Source organism: Octodon degus, unplaced genomic scaffold, assembly GCF_000260255.1.
Source record: "Octodon degus isolate 3935 unplaced genomic scaffold, OctDeg1.0 scaffold00021, whole genome shotgun sequence".
In the NCBI taxonomy this organism is placed as follows: Eukaryota; Metazoa; Chordata; class Mammalia; order Rodentia; family Octodontidae; genus Octodon; species Octodon degus.
Genome location: NW_004524597.1, coordinates 12,681,343 through 12,703,012, shown reverse-complemented (window position 1 = coordinate 12,703,012; position 21,670 = coordinate 12,681,343). Strand labels below are relative to the sequence as shown.

At 54.3% G+C, this 21,670-nt stretch overlaps 1 protein-coding gene across 1 annotated transcript in view; it reads right to left on the bottom strand.

The window, feature by feature from the left end:
* Nucleotides 1-3,527: 3,527 nt before the first annotated feature.
* Nucleotides 3,528-21,670, bottom strand: part of Rtn4r (reticulon 4 receptor) — a 26,334-nt gene continuing 8,191 nt past the window's right edge. Inside the window, exon 2 of the mRNA XM_004627965.1 lies at nucleotides 3,528-5,205. Coding sequence (XP_004628022.1) covers nucleotides 3,806-5,205 — 1,400 coding nt within the window. The 3' untranslated portion in view covers nucleotides 3,528-3,805. The remainder of the gene's footprint in view (nucleotides 5,206-21,670) is intronic.

The following is a 21,670-nucleotide window of genomic DNA, read 5'->3' as shown; positions in this document are numbered from 1 at the left end:
ATGGAAGAAAGAAGGCCAGCAGAACCAAGGAAAGGTCACCCACTAGCAAGGAACGGAGCCAGGAAGCTAATACCAGAGGGGGAGAGGCACTGCAGAGCAGTCAGGTTCAAGGCTTGGCATCCCACTCAAAACGGCCCGGAAGCCACCTGAGCAGACACAGAATTGCCATGGATGTGTGTTCACCATAGCCTAGAGTATATCTCCTCACTCAGGTGACATCCCCAGGCTGACTGGCACAGTGGGCAAGACGGACACACAGACCCCTGTGACATCACTGGGTACTGAGATGAAGAAGCCACGAGGCCGTCAGAGTCTAGATGTCTGAATGAGTGTGGCTGCTGGTCCACTCTTGCCTGAACATGTCACTTTGTACCTCTGGTCCTCAGTTTCCTTGTCTGCACCCTAAAGACTTCTGCAAAGTGCTTCTGTGAGGCCTGCAGTGTGAGGTCCCTGCCCCATGGCAGGCAGGCCAAGAGCAGAGGCCTGGACCTGTGATGGCGGCATGTGTCCTCCACTGTGAGAAAAGCCTCTGTTGCCACCGTGGCTACCCGCTGGGCCCCAGCTCACTGGACAAACCCTTACTTGCCTCCATGTTTCTGCCATGGTTGTGGTCTCACTGGACAGCAGTCAACCATCAGCTGGTGAACATTCTGCTGCTTCTATTATTTCAGAACTAACTTAAGGATTAAAAAATAATTCTTCTGATTACAGTGAGAAGACCTGAATAACCAGATAAATGAGGCAGGTGCTCTTGGCTGAGGCCACTCCGGCACCTCTTAGGCAGCTCCAGGGCCACCTCTGCCCCCAGAGGGCCTACAGTGGTACTTCACTGCCCTCCCAGTGCCTAGGGTGGGGTTGTGTCCGCCTGAGAGTGATCACCAGGAAAGCCCAGCCTGAGCCGGTTGCCCAAGAGCTTCTCAGCCCTGACCCAGGCTGGGTTATAGCACTGTCAGCCCAGCTCCAGGTGTCAGTCTCCACTGACTGGGCTTGGTAGCACGGCTCTGAAGGGCCTGGGACACAGGATAGGCCTGTGGCCTGCAAAGTCTTCAGTCCACAGAGAGCCCTGAGGCTGGCATGGCATGCTAGGTTGGTGGCCAGTGCATCGATGAGAAGCCAGCTGCCGCACCCAGGGGGAGGCCTACATGCTGAACCGTGCTTCACATGGTTTGTATCAGCTTTCTGCACAGGTTTCAGGGGCTGGGAGGCTGAGGCTGGACATTAGACACCCATCCTATCTAGCACCGGATCACAGAAAACCAGCAGGATCAGGACTGGGGCAGGTGGGGAGGGAGGGAGGGTGGATAGGGGCTGAGCCCTGGGCTCTGGCCCAGCATCCCACCCCCTCCCAGCCCCTCGTCATTGCCGGCCGGTGATCTCATCTCTTCCTGGGCTGTAAATATCACCCAACCGCTCACGCTCCCAAATGTGTCCTCCAGCCGGGCCCCTCTCTTGAGCTCAGCCTGCACAGCCCACGCGACACCCCCGTCCAGATGTCTCCTGGGCCTCGACAAGGCGGCCGCTCCTCCTGGCACCACCTTGGGGACAGGCGCCCCGTGCTGGCTGCTTAGGGCAGACGCCTGGGAGCCCTGCCCACCGCCTCCACCCCATTCTGTTGAGTCCAACTTGAAACATATCCACTGCCTTGTGAATCTTCTTACTTCCCCCCACCGGCCTGGCCAGAGCATGGCTGACTCCCTAGTCTCTTCCAGGACACAGGCCCCTACCATGTAGTCACAGGGATCTTTTCAGGAAGTTAGGTCCGGTCCTGCTCCTGGCTGAAACAATGTCCTTAAGGCTTGCATTCCGCGCCCCCCAGGACCGTAGGTCCCTGGGCACCCTGTTCCCGAACTTTACCCTCTGCTTCTGTGTCACCTCCCTTTATGGGTCTGGTCAGCCTATTGTCCCTGGTCTCCTGGTTTCTCTTTGACCCACTGGAGCTGCCACTGTGAGAGGGCTCTGTTAGTGACAGGCAGAGAAAGAGGCCTGTCAGTAAGGAACAACCCCAATATAGGTAGAGAGCTCTTGACCCTGGGAGGCATACAAGCCAAGGGGGACCTACTGTTCTCCATGTCAACATCCTCTATGAGTGGCTAGTTCAGGTAGACCTTGTAGTTCTTTGCAAATGGGAAGTTTCCAGGTCCTGACTCAGGGAGGAGCCCCTAACCATAGCTCAGGACCTTACCCCAACATCAAACCTAGAAGTTTTGGCTTTGTCTCCTTAGCATGCGAGGGGATATTTGGGAGAAACCTAGATAAGGATACCCTTGCCCAGGTTTTCTTTGCCCACCACAGGAAGGCTGGCAGACCCCTCAGGTACCAAGGAGTGCTGGTGGTGAGGTCACAGGCACAGGGCAGACACTGCCAGACATTGGGACATCCACAGAGCTACTCCTGCTGTGGCTGCCAATGAACAGCAGAGCAATCTTTATGGGCAAGGAGGAACTGAGACCCAACCTTGATCTGTCTGGCCTGCTTGAGCTGCCCCATTAGAACCCTGGACCCTGTAGCTCAGTTGTGCCAGCACCCACTGCACAGGTCAAATGCTGGCAGAGGTGAGGGAAGCATGCTTGGGTGGGCAGTGCCAGCAGCACAGGTACCAGATTTCCTAGGAGAAAACAGCATAATGGGGAGGGTACACAGTGGGATGGCACATGTGAAGGAAAGGCGAGGGCCATGCGGGACCCAGCACCACAAATCTGCCCTAGGACCTGTTTGGGTGGCAGCGCTGAGGAGCTGGAAGGAGGTACCAGGGGCTTTGGTTGCCGAGGCACCCCCCTCCCTCTCCTCTTGCTTGGGCTTCTAGAGCCCCAGCCACCCCCACTGCCATCTGGCTCCACCAGCAAGGCTCCCCCACTCCCTCCTCCAAATTTGTTTTTCTCCTCCCTCTCCTTCAGCCCCTGCCCCCAGCTCCCAGTTTCCTGGCCACTGGCCCCTTTCCCTCTGGTCCAGGAGGCCTCCTCAGCCCAGGCCCTGAAAAAGCATGTGTGTACATATTTCTTCTACACCATGTGTGTGCACTTGTGATTCCTGCACTGCATGTGTGTGGGTATCATGTGTACACGTGTGTATGTATGTGGCCATGCAGATCCTTGAGGGCCTGCTGCTGGGCTGTGCATGTGGTATAAAGGCCACCCCCTCCTGCCACCACTCAGCAGCAGGAGCATGGTCTTCATCTCGAGTTCTCAGCATCCTGGGGGTTCTCCACACCCAGCTGGAAGGTACAGAGCAGATATCCCCACAGAGGCAGCCTTGTTCTGACCTGTGGGCCCAGCTCTCAGGAAAGCTGGCTGAACACAGGGATTCAGCTGTGGGGCAAGCTGAGTTGGCATGGCTGGAGGGGTACAGGGTACTTCCCATCTGATGTCCCAGCCACCCACCATCATCAGCCCAGGGGGTAGCATCCACCCTGGGCTGGGCAGCTCTGTTCCTTCTTGGTGACCTTGTGTGCTGGTGGTGGGGAAGGTGCCACCACAGGCCCACCCTTGCCTTTCACTACCCACAGCACCCACAGCTGAGGAGGCCACAGCTTAAGAAAAAAGCTCTTTATTCCACGTCGTCCAATATTTTTACACAAGTAAAATAAAATGCATATCTCTATATACCGCGATCCGGGTGGGAGACAGCGTTCTGGAACAAACGCAGCCCTGACCCTGTAAACATGATGGGGTGGAAATGGGGCTGGGCTAGTGGGGGAGGCGTCTGTCAGGGAGGGCCTGACCCACCCCATCCCCAGGCGCTGGCTGGCGGCGTGGAGGGAGACCCCATATGTACACACACCTGGCTGCTGAGAGGCTGTGGTGGCTGGTCAGCAGGGCCCAAGCACTGTCCACAGCACCAGGACAAAGCCCAGGGGCACAAGGCTGCAGGCCAGGGCCGGCAGGGTGCCTGAGCCCTCTGCATCACCTGCCCCGCCACCCCCACTGCCTGCCTGGCCCAGGCGGCAATGGCTGCGAGTGCGGTTCTTGCGGGAACAGCCTGGCCTCCGGCGGGGGCCAATAGTAGGGAGCCCTGGTGACTGGGAACCCTCAGGGCGCAGTGCAGTCAGTGGAGGCTCTGCAGAGCTAGGCAGGGTCCCAAAGGGAGAGTCATTGATGTGGCGTGGCCCGGAGCCATTGCCCGGCAGGCTGTCACCAGGAGGCACACGCCCCTTAAGGGCATTGCCAGCTGAGGCTGGCCTCCCGGGCTCCAGCACTGATGCTTTGTCTGCTGCATCTGGCTGGCAGCACTTGGGCAGTACCAGCAGCTCTTCATCAGTGGTCCCGCTGGTCCGGACAGGATGGAAGGGTCCAGTGGTCAGGGCACACCCCTCTAGGTCAGTGGCGGCCAAGCGCTTGAGGTCACGACCGGCCAGGCGCAGGGGCAGGCTGCATGGCACCTCTGAGGACGAACCTCGGAACTTCTGCAGCCAGGCCCAGAGTGGGCGTGCCCGGCAGTCACACACCCAGGGGTTATCATTGAGTCGCAGGTACTGCAGGGCACGCAGGGGTGCCAGGGCCTCGGCAGGCAACATAGAGAGGTTGTTGGCAAATAGGTAGAGTGTCATGAGGCGACCAAGGTCACGGAAGGCGTGTGGGTGCACGCGGGCCACACGATTCTGGTGCAGGAGGAGCCGGTCCAGGCTGTGCAGGCCTCGGAAGGCGCGCTCAGGCACACTGGGGATGCGGTTGCCGTGCAGGAAAAGGTGTGTGAGGTTGCCCAGGTCACGGAAGGCGTCATCAGGCAGTGCCTGTAGCCCATTGTCTTGCAGGTAGAGGTACTGCAAGGCCGCCAGGCCACGGAACAGGCCAGGGCCTAGCTCTTGAAGACCACAGCGGTCCAGGTGCAGTGTGTGTAGGCGGCTCAAGCCGTGGAATGTGGTGGGGTCGACGGCACGAAGCTGTGCATTGTCGCTGAGATCCAGCTGCTCCAGGAGAGCCAGGCCAGCAAAGGCAGTGGCATCAATGCGGGCCAGAGCGTTGGAATGCAGCCACAGGATGGTGAGGTTGCGGCAGGCATGGAAGCCAGCGGCCGGAACATGGGAGATGAGGTTGCCATGCAGGAAGATGCGCTGGCTGGCAGCTGGGATGCCAGTGGGCACAGCCTGCAAGCCCTGCTGGGGGCAGCTCGTGGTCACCTTGGGCTCATTGTAGCACACGCAGGCACCTGGGCATGGTGCTGCCACCTGCCAGGCCTGCAGCCACAGCACCCATGCCAGCAGCCGGTTTCCTATAGGCAGAGGAAAGGATGATTAGCAGGCTTGGGATCATGCTGGAGGCAGGCTGGCCTTTGGGACTGGGTTGTGAGAGAAGCGAGGCTAGGTCTGAAATGCGGTTGCCAACCCTGGGATTTGTGGATATTTGGATCCTACCTCATATGCCATATAGACAGTGATGCTGGGTTATACCTTGTCCCTAAGCCACACTCTATCTATCGGCAGATGCCCCATGCCACCCCACCCAAAGCTCACACTGCGCACCCCACAGGGTTAGCCCACTCAGCCTCCTGGGATGGTTGGTTGTACTTGCTGATGCTCTCTGTGACTTTTTAGTGAAAAGAGAGCTCCTGGTCCACTGGATTGTGGTTCCCATGGGTCCCTACCCTACCCCAGACAATCCCAACCAGCTTCAGGCAAACACTAGAGGACTGGTGGACCACACTCATGGCCTGGGAGGAAGTGGAGCTCAGGCAGGGTAAACTCACGCAGTTAACCACAGAGCTCTAGCAACTTCTGGGAGGAGGGCCTGCTGCAGAAGATGGGTGGTGGTTCAGACCTCCAAGTCCTTCACAGGTCCCTACTGTTCAGGATAAGCCCTGGCAACTAATGGAAGATGCTATGGCCGGCCCCTGGAGGCAAGGGCCCTTGGGGCCCACAGCAGGTCCTCCCACTAGCATCTCTGCTATCCTGGGAAGAGGTCTGGGTGCCAGAAGGGCTGGCAGGAGGGAGGAGTGGGGGCCTGCCCTGAGAATCCCTACCCTAAGGCTGCTCCCTCCTCCACAAAGCCTCCCTTTTAAGCACTTCCTGACTTGGCTGGAACACCTTCTGCAGCCTCCACCCCTGGCCTCATTCTCTGCTGGATCCTCCTCCCTAGAGGAGGAATTTGATTCTTCTTAACCAATCCCCGAAGGATCCCGGCACTCTTAACCCTCCCACCTGCTTGGGCTCTACCCCAACCAGGACAGGCTCCTGGTGCACTCTCCCCCAGCCCAGGGGCACCGCAGCCCTCCTGATCACCTGTCAGACACCTCTGGGGCCTCACTAAGGGCCTGCGTCATCACTGCAGACCTGCCTCACTGGCAAGACCACATCCCTAATAGTCAGCTCATTGCCTGTTACCTCCACCATCTGAGCCCCCCTCCTTTGGATTCTGAAGGTTCTTTCCCTGAGTCTATTAAAATGTGAATCCCCCTGGGAGGGTTATGGCTTATCAGCTAACACTTGAGTTATCAGCTAACACCTTCGTTGACAGCTAACACCTGTGCTGACAGCTAACACCTTCTTTGGCAGCCAGCTAAGAGCAGGATTCTGCAGATAGGCTGGCTAAGCGTTGGGGCTGGAGGGAGGAGAGAGACCACTGGCTAGTAGCCAGAGTCCTGTACTTAGGACTGTGACCCTTGTGCCTCCCATCCCACACTGGGGCCCTCTTCTGTCTGAAGCAGAAAGGACAATTGTCCTAAATCCAGAGCCTTAGTGAGCCAGGCAAGGGTAATTACCAGTAGCATGCATCTGGGTCCTGGGAGCCCCTCCCTACACTCAGCTGGGGCTCCCGTACTAGGCTGGCTTGCGGTTTGTTAGCCACCAGGAGATGACAGCCCCAGAATGAAGGTTTGTACAGGCAGGCCTAGACTAGGAGCCCCCAAGCCCTAGGCAACCCTCCCCTGGCTGCCTGTGTGAGCGACACTGGGGCGTGATATTCTATTTAAACATCTTCTCACTCTTCTTACACCTTCCTGGCAAAGTGCACCTGACCATGCCCCATGGTGTCTCACCTGCTGTCACAGGAAGACACTGTGTTCTGTAAACAGCACTTGCTGGCCCGAGATGTCAGGAAGACCTGGGCTGGGTGGGGTGGGGGCCTTACTGCAATGGTGGGCCACATCACCAGCCACACCATGTCACAGACGGTACATCCACACCATCCTGCTCATGGGATTTGGCTCTGCATTGCCCTCACACGTGGTAACCAAGCCACCACACCTTAATGGATTCAGGCCACCACTGCACCACATCCTGTGGCCCCCAGGCTTGAGGCCATGGGCTGAGCTCTACTGGTGTCATGCCCTGGTTGGCTGCAGGACAGCCATGCTGGGAAGGTGGATCACTGGGGGAGCAGCAACACGGCCGTCAGCCCTGTCAGCTAGCAGCGAAACAGCTCCATTCCTGCCGAGACAACTGTCTTTTGGAAACCAACTTCTGAGAGTTGGTGCAGCGGCCGGGGTGGGCTCTCTTCTGCTGCAGCCACAGTAATTGGCTCCAGTCTGGCCCCCCTTGGGGCCTGCCCGTTGGTCTCCATAGCAACCCCACCGCTGAGCAAGCATGAGGGGGCATCTTTTTATGAGATAATCAAACCCAACTTTGCAGCATGGGTTCGTACTCACAGTGGGGGCCGGGAAACACGGACAACACAGCCAGGCAGTGGGAGGGATCCCCTGACCTCACCCCAGGGATGCCTCGCCTGACCTCTCCCTGCCCTTCACTTTGAATAACAGCCTCCACTCCTAGGTCTTTTCTACCCTATCCACTGGCCCGCCCCGGGCTAGCTTCTGCAGCCCCTTGGGGCAAAGGCCTGGGTCCCCTCTCTGTCCTTGTCCATCTCTCCTTTTTCCTCAGTTTGCTTACTGATTCCTACAAGGACTCTGCCCTTTTCCTAGAAGTCAGTTCAGCTGTCCTCACCTCAACTGGGTCACTATCTGCCATTCTCACCGAGTCTCTTTTGGGTCCTATTTCTCCATAAGCACCCCATGTGAGTGCAATCAGGGAGAAAACAGCCCCAAGTGGCCTCCTGTCACACACACAAATCACAAGGAGCACCCCTTAGGTATGGTTTGCTGTTATCTGCCCCATGAGCTATGTCCCATCTAGTATCTCTTGTGTCATTCCCAGGCCTATTTCTGTTACAATTGCCTTGCGGGGGCTGGGACATGCAAGGGGCACCTGCCTTAGCCCTGGCTAGGAGCCAGGGAGGGCATTAGGGCCATGGTCAGGAGGACACAGGGTGGCTAATTTGTCCAGAAGCCTCGGAGACTTCCCAGGGGAAAGGAACTGGATACTGACTCAGGGTCCCCCAGGGGCAGCCAGATCCAGCAACATAATCCCTGATCTACGTGCACTATTCAGCACTATGCAGCTGGCACTGCCAGCTCTTGCGAGCAAGGAGCCATGTTCATGTTGACTGCAGGAGGGGAAGGAGGAGGGAGAGAGAAGGGAGGAGGAGAGGGAAGGGAGGAGGAGAGAAAGAGAGTGGGGGAAGGGGTGGAGGGATGGAAGGTGGGGCAGAGGGGAGGAGAGAGGGGAAAGAGACAGGGAAGGGGACGGGCAGAGGGCAGGGGCAGAGGGGATAAGGTCAGGGGGCAGAAGGGTGTATGCAGAGGAAGAGGACAGGGCCAGGGACCAGGTGGGCTGAGAGTTTCTGAGGAGGCACTGGCAGCCGCAGGAGCCAGTGGGCAGGCGGCTGCTGAGGTCAGCAGCTCACCTCAGCAGCCACGATCGGAGGGAGCCAAGTGGAGCGGTGATTGCGTTCTTTGGTGCCTTCCCAGGCTCCTTCTGCTCCAGGCCCCACTGCTTGAGCTGAGGTCCTATGGGGATGCTTCTGCTCCCACCTGAGGAAGGCTGGGACAGTGCAGAGCACTGGCTTTCAACCATCCACCTCCTCCATGTCCTCGGTACTCAAGGTCCCCCCCAAGCAGAAATGTTCACTGTCTGCAGACTGGGGGGGGGGGTCCCCAGCTGCTCATATAAAAAGACTTTAGTCAGCAATTCGGAAGAAATGGCTTTCTTATCAATCTTACCAGCTGTACCACAGGTCAGGGTACTGAGGCAGTGAGTGGTTCAGACCTGCCTGCCTCCACCCTTCCCTTGTCCAGGAGAGAAGGTAGGCGAGGGACAGTGCCACACCTAGGGGGCCTCAAGGAGCATGCAGCCCAAGCACAAAGTTCAGCTGTTATGTGGCCTGGGCAGAAATGGGGGCACAGGTCTTTAGGATGCTGGGGGAGGGGACACTTCCTAGGAGGCTCTCAGCTGCTCTCCCCAACTCGAAGGCTGGGGCCAAAAGGCTGCGGAGGGCTTCGAACGGACGTTGGTCAGCTTAGGATCCTCTCAGATACCAGCGATGTCCCTGTGAAGCTGTCACATCACAGACCACAGTTCCGAGGCAGAACAGCTCAGCATACCAAGAACAGAAATAGCTCTGAGCGGGGGTGGAGGGGCCGGTGTCATCTCCACACCGCAGAGGGTCAGGGCACCCTCCCTCCCTGTGCCTGCTCCCCATTCTTGCCAGCCCCCCACCACTGACTCACCACCCCCTACCAGCCATCTGTCCCCCTCATTCTCAGTCAGTTATCACACACACTACCGCCCTCCATCCGTCCTAGGGCCCGTGATGCCATGGCACTTCCTAGGTGAATCCTAGGTACAGGAGGGTGACAGAAGCCCCTGTGGAGACAACCCACCCAGTGTCTCTTGGGGGCGTGGTTACCAGCCCCCACTGCCTTTTCCCAAGCACCCCTGGACCTTGTTCCTTATTGATCTTGGTTGCAGGGATGGGGTAGGCAGGCCAGGTCGATAAGGGCAAGGTTACAACCCACAGCAGAAGGGCACAGGCCCAGGCTGAGATGCTTTAGTCCTGGTACGTGCAGTGGGGAAACTGAGGCCCAGTGCTGGGGGCGGGAGGACTGCCTGAGGTGATCCTCTGACCAGGGCAGAGCTGTTGGAATTGACCCCCTTCCTATGGTGTACTCTGTCCCTCTGGCCACAGGCCTCCCCTGCCCAGCCTGGCCCTGCCTTGTGATATTGGGCTTTCTTGAGCCAAGAGACTGCTGGGGGACCCAGAACTGAGGTTGGGCTTCTCAGCTGATAATGTCTCCTCTCCTAACAGTCAAGTTTACTGATGCATTGTTTTGCTTGTTGTTGGTTTATTTGCTTGTTTTTTGAAGCAGTGTCTTGCTATATAGCTCAGGCTTGCTTCAAACTCAAAATCCTCCTGCCTCAACCTCCCAAATGCTGGGATGCCAAGCAAGTGCCAATGGTTTATGTTCATGACACATCATTTACATTCATTTTGGGAGACTGTCACATTTTTGATCATTTCTGGTCCTTTACCCCTCTTCCTACCTCTCCCATTCTTCTTCCCCTGATCCCCTACTCTATCTCTAAAAAGTCTGCTTCCCTGTTTCCTCCCATCTTTCCTGCATTTTAACCTTCAATTTATTTATATTTTTGGTTTTGCATATAAGAGAAACCATGTGATATTTAACTTTCTGTGTTAGACTTATTTCACTAAACATTATAATCTCAAGATCTATCCATTTTTCTGCAAATGGCAGGATTTCATTCTTCTTCATGGTTAAATAATATTCCATTGTGCATATACACCACATTTTATTTGTCTGTTGGTGGGCATCTAGGCTTTTTCCAGAGCCTAGCTATTGTGAGTTATGTTGCTATAAATGTGGGTATACATGTGTCCAATTTACAGTTGCAGGAAATGAGATTTACTGGGTGTAGGGAAAAAACACTTGTTCAGAGCCCCAGGGATTCTAGGATTCCCACCCCAACCCCGCAGTACCTGGGGTGCTGAGGAACTACCACACACTTCTAACTTGAGCACCATTTCCCTAGAGACACCTTCCAACAAACACAGTATCTGAAAGGGCCCACCCAGTCATTTTCAAGCTAAGGACACTAAAGGAGGCAGGGGACATCTGGTCTGGGGGTGCATCTGGAAAAGCGGCTCGCTGCTATGGGGGCCTTTCTTCCCCTCAGCAATGTGTCGGGCGTGCCTGCCCAAGAATCGTGCTGAGTGCTGACCAGAGGCAGTCACTCTGCTCCACAGCAGGTACCACCTGGGAGATGTAGAGGCCCAGACAAGATGCGGATGTTGGGCAGGACTTGTGGGACCCAGCTTTGAACTGAAGGGTCCAGACAGCCTCTCTGGTGGGCAGGATCCTCATTCTTGCACCCAGGCCTTAGGAATTTATACTTGGTCAGGGCCAGGATGCCCGCCAGAGTGTTCTAGAACCTTGTCCTGTCTAGCTGCACACTCCCGTCGGGTTCCCCCTCCCCAGCACCCCGGCCCTGGGATCCAGTTTCAGTACCTGAGGGTTGTGTCACACAGCTAGTAGTGCAGGCTGGCTGAATCCAAGGCCTCAGTCAGCCTCGCCTCCCACACAGCAGGCTGGTGCCCACTCCCCCCTCCCCACTTTTATCAGGTGGCCAACAAACACCCGCTGTCTAATTACCTTGAGAATTCTGTTTCCACGACAGCTCGTTGTGGTCCTGTGGCTAATTCAATCCGGCGTCTAGCCCAGGCTCAAGTCCCTAGGGGAACTAATGAGAAGCCAGCTAGTGGCTCCCATGTCCTTGCTATTGATGGGGTGGGGTGGGTGTACTCAGGAAGGAGAACTCCCTGTGCTAAGGCCTGGGCCCAGCACAGCCGCACTTCTAACCCCATGCCATCTGCTCACCCAACCCTGCCTAGGATGGGGTACCCAGCCTGGCAGGATCCACAGGACTGCATCCTGCCCCCTCTTGTGCCCCACACTCATTCTGCTGTTGATATAAAGCTGATCACTATGTCTGATGAGGCTGTTTGAAGCACATGCCTGGGGTGCCCAACACAGTGGCACCTAGTAGGGTGTGTGCATTGGGACCACATACTGGACACAACAGGATAGTCAGTATCAGGGAGCACACAAGAGGAATGCACATTAGCAGAATAAGCACGCCAAACAGCCATAAATTCTGGGAACACAGGGTAGAAGCGCCGATATGCAGGCTTTGGGCCTTAGGCTTAGATAGGTCAGGCCTCCGGAGGCAGTGGAAGGTGGTTGTGAAGGGCTACTGACTCGGGGACCTGGTGGAAAGTCTGCTCGCACTGCAGTGGGAGGAAGTGGGCAGGTACCTTCTCGTGTGTTCTTTCACTCTCGGCACTTGTAAAACATGACCAACCAGGCAGGCAGGTGGCCTCAGCATGGGCAGAATTTATTCTGCTATGAAAAGACATATGCAGGTCTGTAGGCCTGGCCTGCTCACCCTTCAGGATCAGTCCATCGTGCCTCTTAGTTGCCTGTCAGTAAGAGAGAAGCCAGACAGGCCCTTCCAACCCCAGGCCATACAGTGGAGCCCTCACAGCACCCTCCTGGCTGGGCTGCTCTGGTCTCCCAAAGGCACCTTGGCAGTGCATGAGGAAGCCCAGTGAGGGCTGGCAAGTGTGCCTTCCAGGGACAGACAGCAATGGGTGGTGAAAGCTGGCACATTCCAGGGGTTGAGGGACCCAAGAGATAGCACATGGCTCTTCTCAGCCCAGGACCCTCTCACAGGAGTCACCCTGGGAAAGGCCAAAGCACTGGAGTCCAGGGGCCCAGAAGGAAGAGCTGAGAGGCCCTCTTACCTCCTTTTCCACAAGCATTTCACAAATTAGCCAGCAGCTGGCCACTGCTTTTGAAATAACTATAGGCATAGAGCCACACCTATGTGTTCACACATTGTCCAAAGGCACTTTTGGCAACGTTTGAGTTGTTTTGACACGCTGTGAAGCCCACACAGCTGGAGTGGTCTAGTGTCTAGCCCTTTACAGAAGCAATTTGCTGATCTGGTCTGCGACTAAGTACTTGCCATGTGTGGGTGTTGCTACCTTTGCCGTCGTCGTAAGGGCCTATCAGAGGTCACTTGAGCTTCCACTGACAGAATGGAAACCAAGGGACAGAAAACCTGTTCACTGACCAGCCAAGACCACATGCTGGGTAGGCAGAGAGGAGCAGACTCTCACCTTGGTGCAGGTGAGCATCTTGTGGGAGCTGGTGTTGCAGGTATGAGAAGTAATGAATACTAATACTGTGCAGGGCCATAGAAAAATGACTATTTTGCTAAAGAGGCTGTCAGGAGCCTTGCAATCAAACATGCATCAAAGAGGACAACTTCAAAATAAAAGAGAGCAAAACTGGTTGTAAGGAGTTAACTGACAGGTCCTCCCCAGGAATCAGGAGATTCCCAAGTAATGCAGTCCCTACTTGGGAAGAGAAGATGATGGTAGTTCAAGGGAGACAAATCTAGGGGCAGTGGTTTCTGGGCAGGCAGTGTTGAGCTGAACTGGAAGTTTCTGAGGCCATGGTTTCTCCATGCCAACTCAGCCATGCCCAAGGACCCTGTAGTGGGTGGATGGCTTCTTGTTGCTTCTTGCTCCAGGGGTTCTAGCCAGGTCACACCCAGGTGATTCACTGACCCACTAACATTAAGATGTATTCTTGGGCTGGGCAAGGCCTGGAGGTAAAGGGGCACGGGCAGGTCAGCATTGATGTCAAGAATGGCAAGATTCCAGCCTTGGCTAACAAGATCTTCACAATTAAGAAGAAATGTTAAAAATGAGAAGACTCCATCCAGAAAAGAAGAGAGATAGCTTCTTTACAAACAATCTGTCCTAGATCACTCTCTGGGACCTCAGGCTTAGCAGCTCATGAATACGTAGGCCAGCATCATGAAGGGAAAGTAGGCTGTGGAGGAAGCTTCTTTCCTTGTCATCACTACCCATCATCACCACCATTATCACCACCAACACCATCATTGTTGCAGCCATCACTGTCAATATCACCATCACTACCACCACCACCACCACCATCATCACTGCCAACATCAGCATCATGATTGAGTGAGCTGTCACTTTGACAAAATATGTGGGCTACTCAACTTGAAGGAGGAAAGGTTTATTTTGGCTTATGGCTTCAGAAGCTTCAGTCCACGGCCACTTGGCTCTAATACTTGGTGACTGTGTGGTAAGGCAGCGCATCATAGCAAGAGAGTATCACAGAGGAAGCTGCTTAAGTCATGGCAAACAAGAAGCAAAATGAGAAAGAGAAGGAGCAAAGTTTCCAATATTCCTTCCATGGCATGCCTTCAATGACTTAACTTCCTCCTGATAAGCCCCACCTTCTTAGGATCTTCTCATCTCCCAGTAGTGTCAATGAGCCAGGAATCAAGACTTCAGCACATGGGCCTCTAGGGTACACTCAAGATCCAAACTACACCAATCACCATCCCCATCATAATCATCATCAGCATTATTATCATTACCATCATTTTCATTACACCCCCACTATCATCACTGTCATCACGGCATGTCCTCCCATAGCACAGTATATCCTCCTGTGGCCTTAAACCTGCCAATTGACAAGCCCTATCTCAACAAGGCTTCCATCATCTTCCTTCCTCAGACAGGGGCCCTGAGATCACCAGCAAGTGATCTGTAAAGCAAGGGGATACAGCATCCAACCTGAGCCATGGGATCATCCCACTGCCATTCCACCTTGCCCTTGAACAGAGTGACCAGAATAGACTCTGAATCTCAAGGATCACATAGCAGGAAGAGGCAGCCACTTTGGGCTCTGATACCCAAAGAACCTCATCCTTGGCTTGTACCTCCTTTCCTAGGCTGGCCAAAGTGGGTCCTGGGAGGGCTCTACAGTCCTGGTCTGAAATACAGGTACCACACTCCCCCTCAGAGTAGCTGGAAAAGCTGTTAGTCCCCTCTGAGTCTGTCATTGCACCAGCAATATAAGGATGTTGATGGGCCATCAAGCACCTTGGAGACCGTAGGGCTATTGTCTGGAATCCTCACTGAGGTGCACACATAGGTCTAGACTCTGGGCCCAGTGATCTGCTTCTTAAGAGGCCAGAGCACTGAAGATTGGCACAACCAGCCCGAAGATGTGAACTTAGTCAGTCTAACATCAAGTATGGAGTCTAGCGAGGTGAGGTACAGCTCCTAGATGGCTTCCCGGAGCTCCTTGGAGCAGCAATGTTAAGGCTGCTCCAGCCTGGCTTGACAACTGACCCTGTGGCTGATAGCTGACCCCGTCTGGCTGTGTCTATGAAGGAGGAGAGCTGCACATGCAGGGCCACTTCCCTATTGCCTCTACTGATCTCAGCCTCAGCAGAGAAAGGCTTGCAGACAGGCCTGGAGCCCACTGAAGGCGGCCTAACCTTCTGAGACTCCCCTCATTCAGCACTGGGTCATTGCTATGTCTCACACAATGCTGGTCATCTCCTCCGCTCTGCTCACTTACTGCACACTAGACACGGTGATCTGTGCTAGAGATGTGTGCATCTCCTTCCTGAGATAATGGTGATATAAAGTACCTCCTGCAGGGTAGGGAGCTGGGCTGCCCCCCTGAACAGGACCAGACAAAGTCTCCACCACTGGTGTCTGGGTGTATCCAGGGCAGCTCTTACCTGATGACCTGAAACCTGCCAGCTGACAAGCCCCATATCAACAGAGCTTCCAGCCAGGCTCCCTTGGACTTTTTTTGTTTATCTTTTTGGTGGAACTGGGGATTGAACTCAAGTCCAAGGAAGTGCTTATTCTACTGAGCCATCTCCAGGCCCCCAGGCTCCCTTGTAAAAGGTGCCAGAAAACCAGCAACCACCAGGGTATCTGGAAAAGATGACACTAAAGGAAGCAGAGACAATATGGAGAATAGTCAGAAATTAGGAGAAAATCTAGAGTCTTCCTAGGGATAGAAAGAGATTTAAAACAAGAACAGGGTGCTATGACCAAGGAACCATCAGAGAACAAGAAAGCGTATATGGAAATTGAAAATAGAATTGCTAAAATTAAAAAAAAATCAATAGAAGTGTTGGAAAACAAGGTCAAAGAATTCTTCCAGAAAGAAAAACAAATAGGGAAAGAAAAAAAAATGAAGGAAATTTAGTAGACAAATATAGGTTGACGATTTGTCTTAGGGTAAGAAAAGAGAGAAAAAATTATCAAAGAAATAATACTAGAAAATTTGCTAGAGCTGGACTTGTTCCTGCTTTGGGCATTCATAGCACTCTTTCTAGCCCCTGGGCACTGAACAAAGCCTGATGCCCCAGGAGGCAGAGCTGATCACAGCAAGGCCTTGGGCTTCTCCAACCTGGATGCCAGAGGACAGCAGAACTGTAACAGCTTTAAAACTCCAAGGACACTATTTTCTTTTTTTTTTTTTTTAATATTTATTTATTACATTTATTTATTGTGTGTGTGGCCAGCTCAGCCCACCAGGGGGCGGGGCTGGCTGGCATGTGGTGCTGGAGGATTGAACCGCGGTCCCTGTGCTTTGCCAAGCTTGTTTCAAGTAGGTGCTTTAGACCACTGAGCCATCTCTCCAGCCCCAAGGACACTATTTTCAACATGGAATTCTGGGCTCAGCCAATCCAGTGTGAATAAATTTGCAAACATGGGGAGACTCATAAAATGATCTTCACTATATCTTCCTTAGAGAGCTGGTTGGGGTTGTACGTCAGCCAAAGCAAGAGTATAAACCCAGAGAAGAAACTATGCCTCCCGTGAAAATTGGATGCCACCTCACTGTTGGATAAGGGTAGCAGGGGAAGGGCCTCAGGAAGGAAACAAGAGACTCACTAGAACCCCTGGTTTTTGGAAGAGAAAGCCCATGACTGAAATAAGAGGGGGGAAAACCCCACAATCTCTACCCCAAGAAAAACAGAAGGCTAAGCAAGAGAGAAACTAGAGCAGAAGCCTTAGAAATGCAAAGGTAAAACCGCTAGGAAAGCAACAGTACCTGCCCCCAGGGAGCAGCAGGGACAGGTGTGGAGCACACCAATTTCCCCAGACAGCCTCCGAGAGCTGGGTGCAGGTTTTAACCTCCTGTAGGATAGAGCTGACCAAACTGTTACTGTTTAAAAAATAAAACAGCTGCATGTGTGGCACTGACATCTTAGAAATAAAGATAAATAAAAAGAAAAATGTATCTTCCAAAAGGTGGAGACAAATGTGGGTTAGAGAAGTTGTTTCCTGGGGTGCAGGAGGAGAAAGCAGAACCTTCAGAGCTCGCAGAGCACCTGCAAGCACAGCCTGGGGTTCTGGCATCTGGTGCAGGGACCAAATCTTGTGCACTGCTCGGAGGCCCCCCACTTAGCCAAGGGTGGCCGAGGACATCCGTGGGTCTCTGAGGACATTCTGGATTCTTCATCAGAGGCATCTCCAATGCAGACACTGAAGGAGCAGCTTTTGGGCTCACATTTCCCCTTTGCCCAGCCCAACACCCACCTGCACCTACCTGGCCCAGCACCTAACAACATAGCCTTACCCTGGGCCCCTGCTCACCCCACCTGCTCCTGTCCCCTCACTGTCAGAGGAACCACCTTCCTGTTCACAGACCTGAACCCCAACCCTAAGCTGGCAAAGAAGGAGCTGGGTAGCCAAAACCCAGCAGGGGCCACCTTGCACTGGGGTGGGGTGTGCAGTCCCTGGAACTCAGCTCTGACCTTGGCTGGGTATAAACAGGCTTCTTTTCACTTCTGTGAGAACCCCGACATGTCCCTGCAACCAAACCCACAGTGTGCAGGCAGGGGCAATGAGAATAAGTAATTGCTCTTTTATTAACGAGTGATAAATTATTCCTATATGATTGCGTGTGATAACTCTTGCTTATTTGAAATCAATTTGGGATGGAAATTGTTGGCGGCTTCTCACCTGCACGGGTGGGAAGCCCAGGCGCCGCTGTCTCCTGGAAAAGGAGGTCAGCGTATTTCGGCTACATCCTGAGGCTGGCTGTATCCTGAGGCTGATGTGCAGGGTGCTCCTGCAGGCAGCTAAGGGAAGGGGGTAGGTTGCCCTGGGGCTGTGGCACCCCTGGGGGCCAGGCCCTTCAGCCTCAATTCCTGAGCACCTCTGCCTGGGACACAGGAGGAGCCAGCTCAGGCTGGCACCATGGCCTCTCTTCCACCCCTTTGTCTAGCTGCAGCTCTGAAAGAGGCCTGGTCTAGCCCACTACCCAAGGCACAGACTCCATGGCTGAAGCAGGACCACACTGAGAGGGCAGCGTCCAAGCCCAAGGCTCCATCACAGACCACCACAGGCACCAGTGCCCATGCTTGGGCCTGCAGGGGGCAGGTGACCATCCCCAGGCCAAGGTGCACACACCTTCCCATGTGACTGGGGGCTGGGGACACCCAGGCCTTACACCTCACTGAGGATATACCCTGAGCCAGCTGGTAGATCCACCTCTGCTCAGGTGACTCTCATTTCTCAAGCTCCCAAAAGCTTTTGCCTTGGCCCTGCTAATTGTCTTAAGAATTCCAGAACACCCTGCTCCCCCACTTACCTCCTTCCTGAACTCAGTCCAGGAGGGTGCCTGGTGAGAATAGGCCTAAGTGAGACAGGCCTGGTCCCCTGACTCAGAGCCCTCTGCAGGCCCCCAGCCCCCAGGGCCTCAGCCTGCCCAGGGCGGTGCCCTGTGCCTACCTGGGCCTCAGTAGCACCTCTTCTCATCCTATAATCTATCGGGCAGCTAGCCCATCATTTCCTCCCAAAGCAGGACACAGGAAGGCAGGTCAGGGAGGCCAGGTCACCCTAAGCCCAACTAAGGCACTGATAATGCCTCTTGGGCCTTGGGTCTCTGAGAAATGAGAGAACTGGGTCCAGGTGGGGCATATCATAGATCTGATCCCAAGGTCCCCACCTTCCAACCACTACCAGAAGACCCATCTACTTCACTGCTCTATGGGGAGAGATCTATGATTAATTACTAGCATACAGTAGGTGTTCTACAAATGCTTATCTAATGAATGCAATAAATATCCACCACTATGAGCAAGTGGCAGGATTTGTGAGGATGTCTAGCCCCCAGAGGGCCTAGCCTACCAGCCTTGGGTCAATAATATTCTCCATGGGAGTGAGACTCAAGCACCCCAGTGCTAAGGGCTGACTCTGAGGGCACTATGAGGAGCCTCACTTCTGTTACGGCTGTATGTCCCAACCCCCAAAATCCATTTGCTGAAGCCCTAACCCTCAATGCGATGGTACTTGAATGTAGGGCTTTTGGGAAGCGATTAGGGTTAGATGAAATCATGCTGTGGAGACTTCATAAAGGAATTAGAAGAGGAAGAGACTCCAGAAGGCCACTTTCGCAACCCCCCACGTGTGGACACAGATAGAAGGAGGCCATCTGTAAGCCCGGAAGAGGCCCTCATCAAGATCTTGCTGTGGTAGCACTCTGAGAAAATAAATTCCTCTTATTTAAGACACCCAGTCTATTGTATTTTGTTATGTCACCTTCAGCAGTCTAATACAACTTCTTTCTTAAAACTTTGGTGTATTTTTCCAGATTGTGTGTAATGAACATGAACATAAAATCAAGTGTTTTGGTTTATTCTCTTCAATCTCATGTATTGAGCCTAGGCCAGGTGGGAGGGAGGGTGAGCCTTGATCCCTGTGCCACTGGGTCTCTGCTCACTAAGTCCAGCCCCACAGGGAAGCCCTGGGCAGATCGGGGAGTGTGAGGCTGGGTCTTTCTGTGTGAGATTTCAGGAAGCTGCCCCAAACTCTCAGAGCTTATCCCCTCACCTGGAAAGTGGATATCACAAGATCCACCACAGAGACCAGGGACACAGGAAATGCCCAGAGCACCCACCCAGGGCTAGGCTGATTGAACCTGGGCCTCTCCCCAGAGAAACATCTCATGTTACCCTTGGGCAACAACTGTCCCCAAGCTACAAAAGAGAAAGCCCAGCCATAAGGTCAAGTTGGAGCTGGGAAAAGGGCATTGTTGGCATCCAACCCAGTCCTGACTCAGGTTTTGAGGCTCTCGGCTCGTCTCCTATAGGCCTTGGCTCTGGCAGTTACCCTTCTGGAATGCCTGTCCTATTTCTAGGCACACTCCCTCAGGCAGGCTTTCTCCCCACTCCAGCTCTTTCCTCAGCTGCATTGTGGCCCTGCTCTTAGAGCGCATCCTCTGACCCAAAGGGGCCACCAAGGGATTTCCACCAGGTTCACTATCCATGAACTCCTGCCCGTGGGGTGCTTGAGTGAAAGGAGACAGCTGGGTTGAGCTGAGGGTCAGACCAGGGCAGGTCTCCACCAGGCCTGGGGCTGTGGCTGCCCTGTGCAAGGGAAAGATAACAGACGTGGTGCCCACTACCTTGCAAAAATGAGCTGCTGGGGTTGTGGCCCCTCCTTCCCTAAATCCCAAGGCAGAGCAACATGCTGCTGCCCCAGGGAGCTTGGCACAGCTGAGACCTAGAGGCTGTGAGGAAGAGCATCATGTGACCTATGGGAATGGGCCTCCCTTGGGACTCCACCTCCCAGCGCTCTGTGCCTCCGGGAGACAGGAAAGAAACCCTCAGGAAGGTCTGGGTGGTCTCCTGTGAGGGAAGAGTATTTCTGCCATGTGCCACGGCTGGGGGTCAAGGTGCATCCTCCCATGGCCAAGGAGGCAGAGGTGCCTCAAAGGGCACCACTGCCACTGGGCTCCCTGGCTGTGACAGGCCCGTGGGGAGGACAGGAGAGCAGGCTACAGTGTTGAGGAGGGCTCTGAAGAGGGACTGATGCCGCACCACTACCCACCTGCCTCAGGCCACCTTGGGGACCATGCTTTGGCTTAGCAGAGGGTGAAAAATGGAGTCCATTAGGGCCACCATCTGTCTCAGCTGTGAGGGGTCCTCCCGGTGACATCTGGGAAGAATGTAGATGGAATATCTTTATGGGGAGAGTTTTTCTTTTGCCAATTTTCGAACAGGAAGCCAGACACTTGTCACACCTGCCCTGTGTCAGCTCCTGCCTGACATAAATTGGGGCTGAGGCAGGGAGATGAAAGACTGCCTAGACACAGCCCAGTGCGCAGGGGCCACGTGGCAGGTGAGGAGCACACAGAGCTCGACTGGGGCAGGGGTGGGGGGCCGGTTTCCCACCTTGACCTCCTCACCCTCTCCCTTCACCCCAGGTCAGCTGGGAGCCCCCACTGGTGTTCCACCTGCCTCTCACGGAATAGGGCTGTCCCTCAGCCTGCAGACCTGTGCTCTGCGGACTTTAGTTCACCCACCACCCCCTGCCAATTAGCTCCAGCTGCTGTGTTTTGAGACCTGGTTGGGAACCCCAAGTGCCAACAGAGCACCCACAAGTGCTCTGTTGGCACCCACAAAAGCACTTTTCTGTCCTGAAGGCCTTGTAAATTTTGGGTCATCTCCTTGGATCTTGGGGGACCTTGAGGGCAGGATATAATACTAGATTAAAATGGTCCCTGCTGCCCAGCACAGAGCTGGCATGGCACAGGGAACAGGAAGAATTTGTGATGAAAACAGAGGTAGAAGCCAATGAGCCTGAGGACAACCCACAGCAAAGTCCACCAAGGGATGAGAGTACAGTCCTCTACAGGAAACACTGGGTCCACCTACACAGCCACAGAGACCGAAGTCACTACAGCCCCTGCCATGAGGACCCAAAAGTTTTCCTAGATGAGGACCTAAAAGTCATCCTAGATGGTACTGGGGGGCCTTGTCTGCAGCTTCCTCAAGAAGATGTGAGAGACCAGGCCCTTCCAGCTCACAAGATACCTCCTCCCATGCCTCATTCCTCATAGACCCTAGGGAGTACTGGGGCTCAAGGCAGGGTGTGACCAGCCAGTGGTGTGCTCTCTGAGGAGGGGGGCTGAATGCTTTTGAATAAGGGTTTTTTTTTTTTTTTTTTTTTTTTTTTTTTTTTTT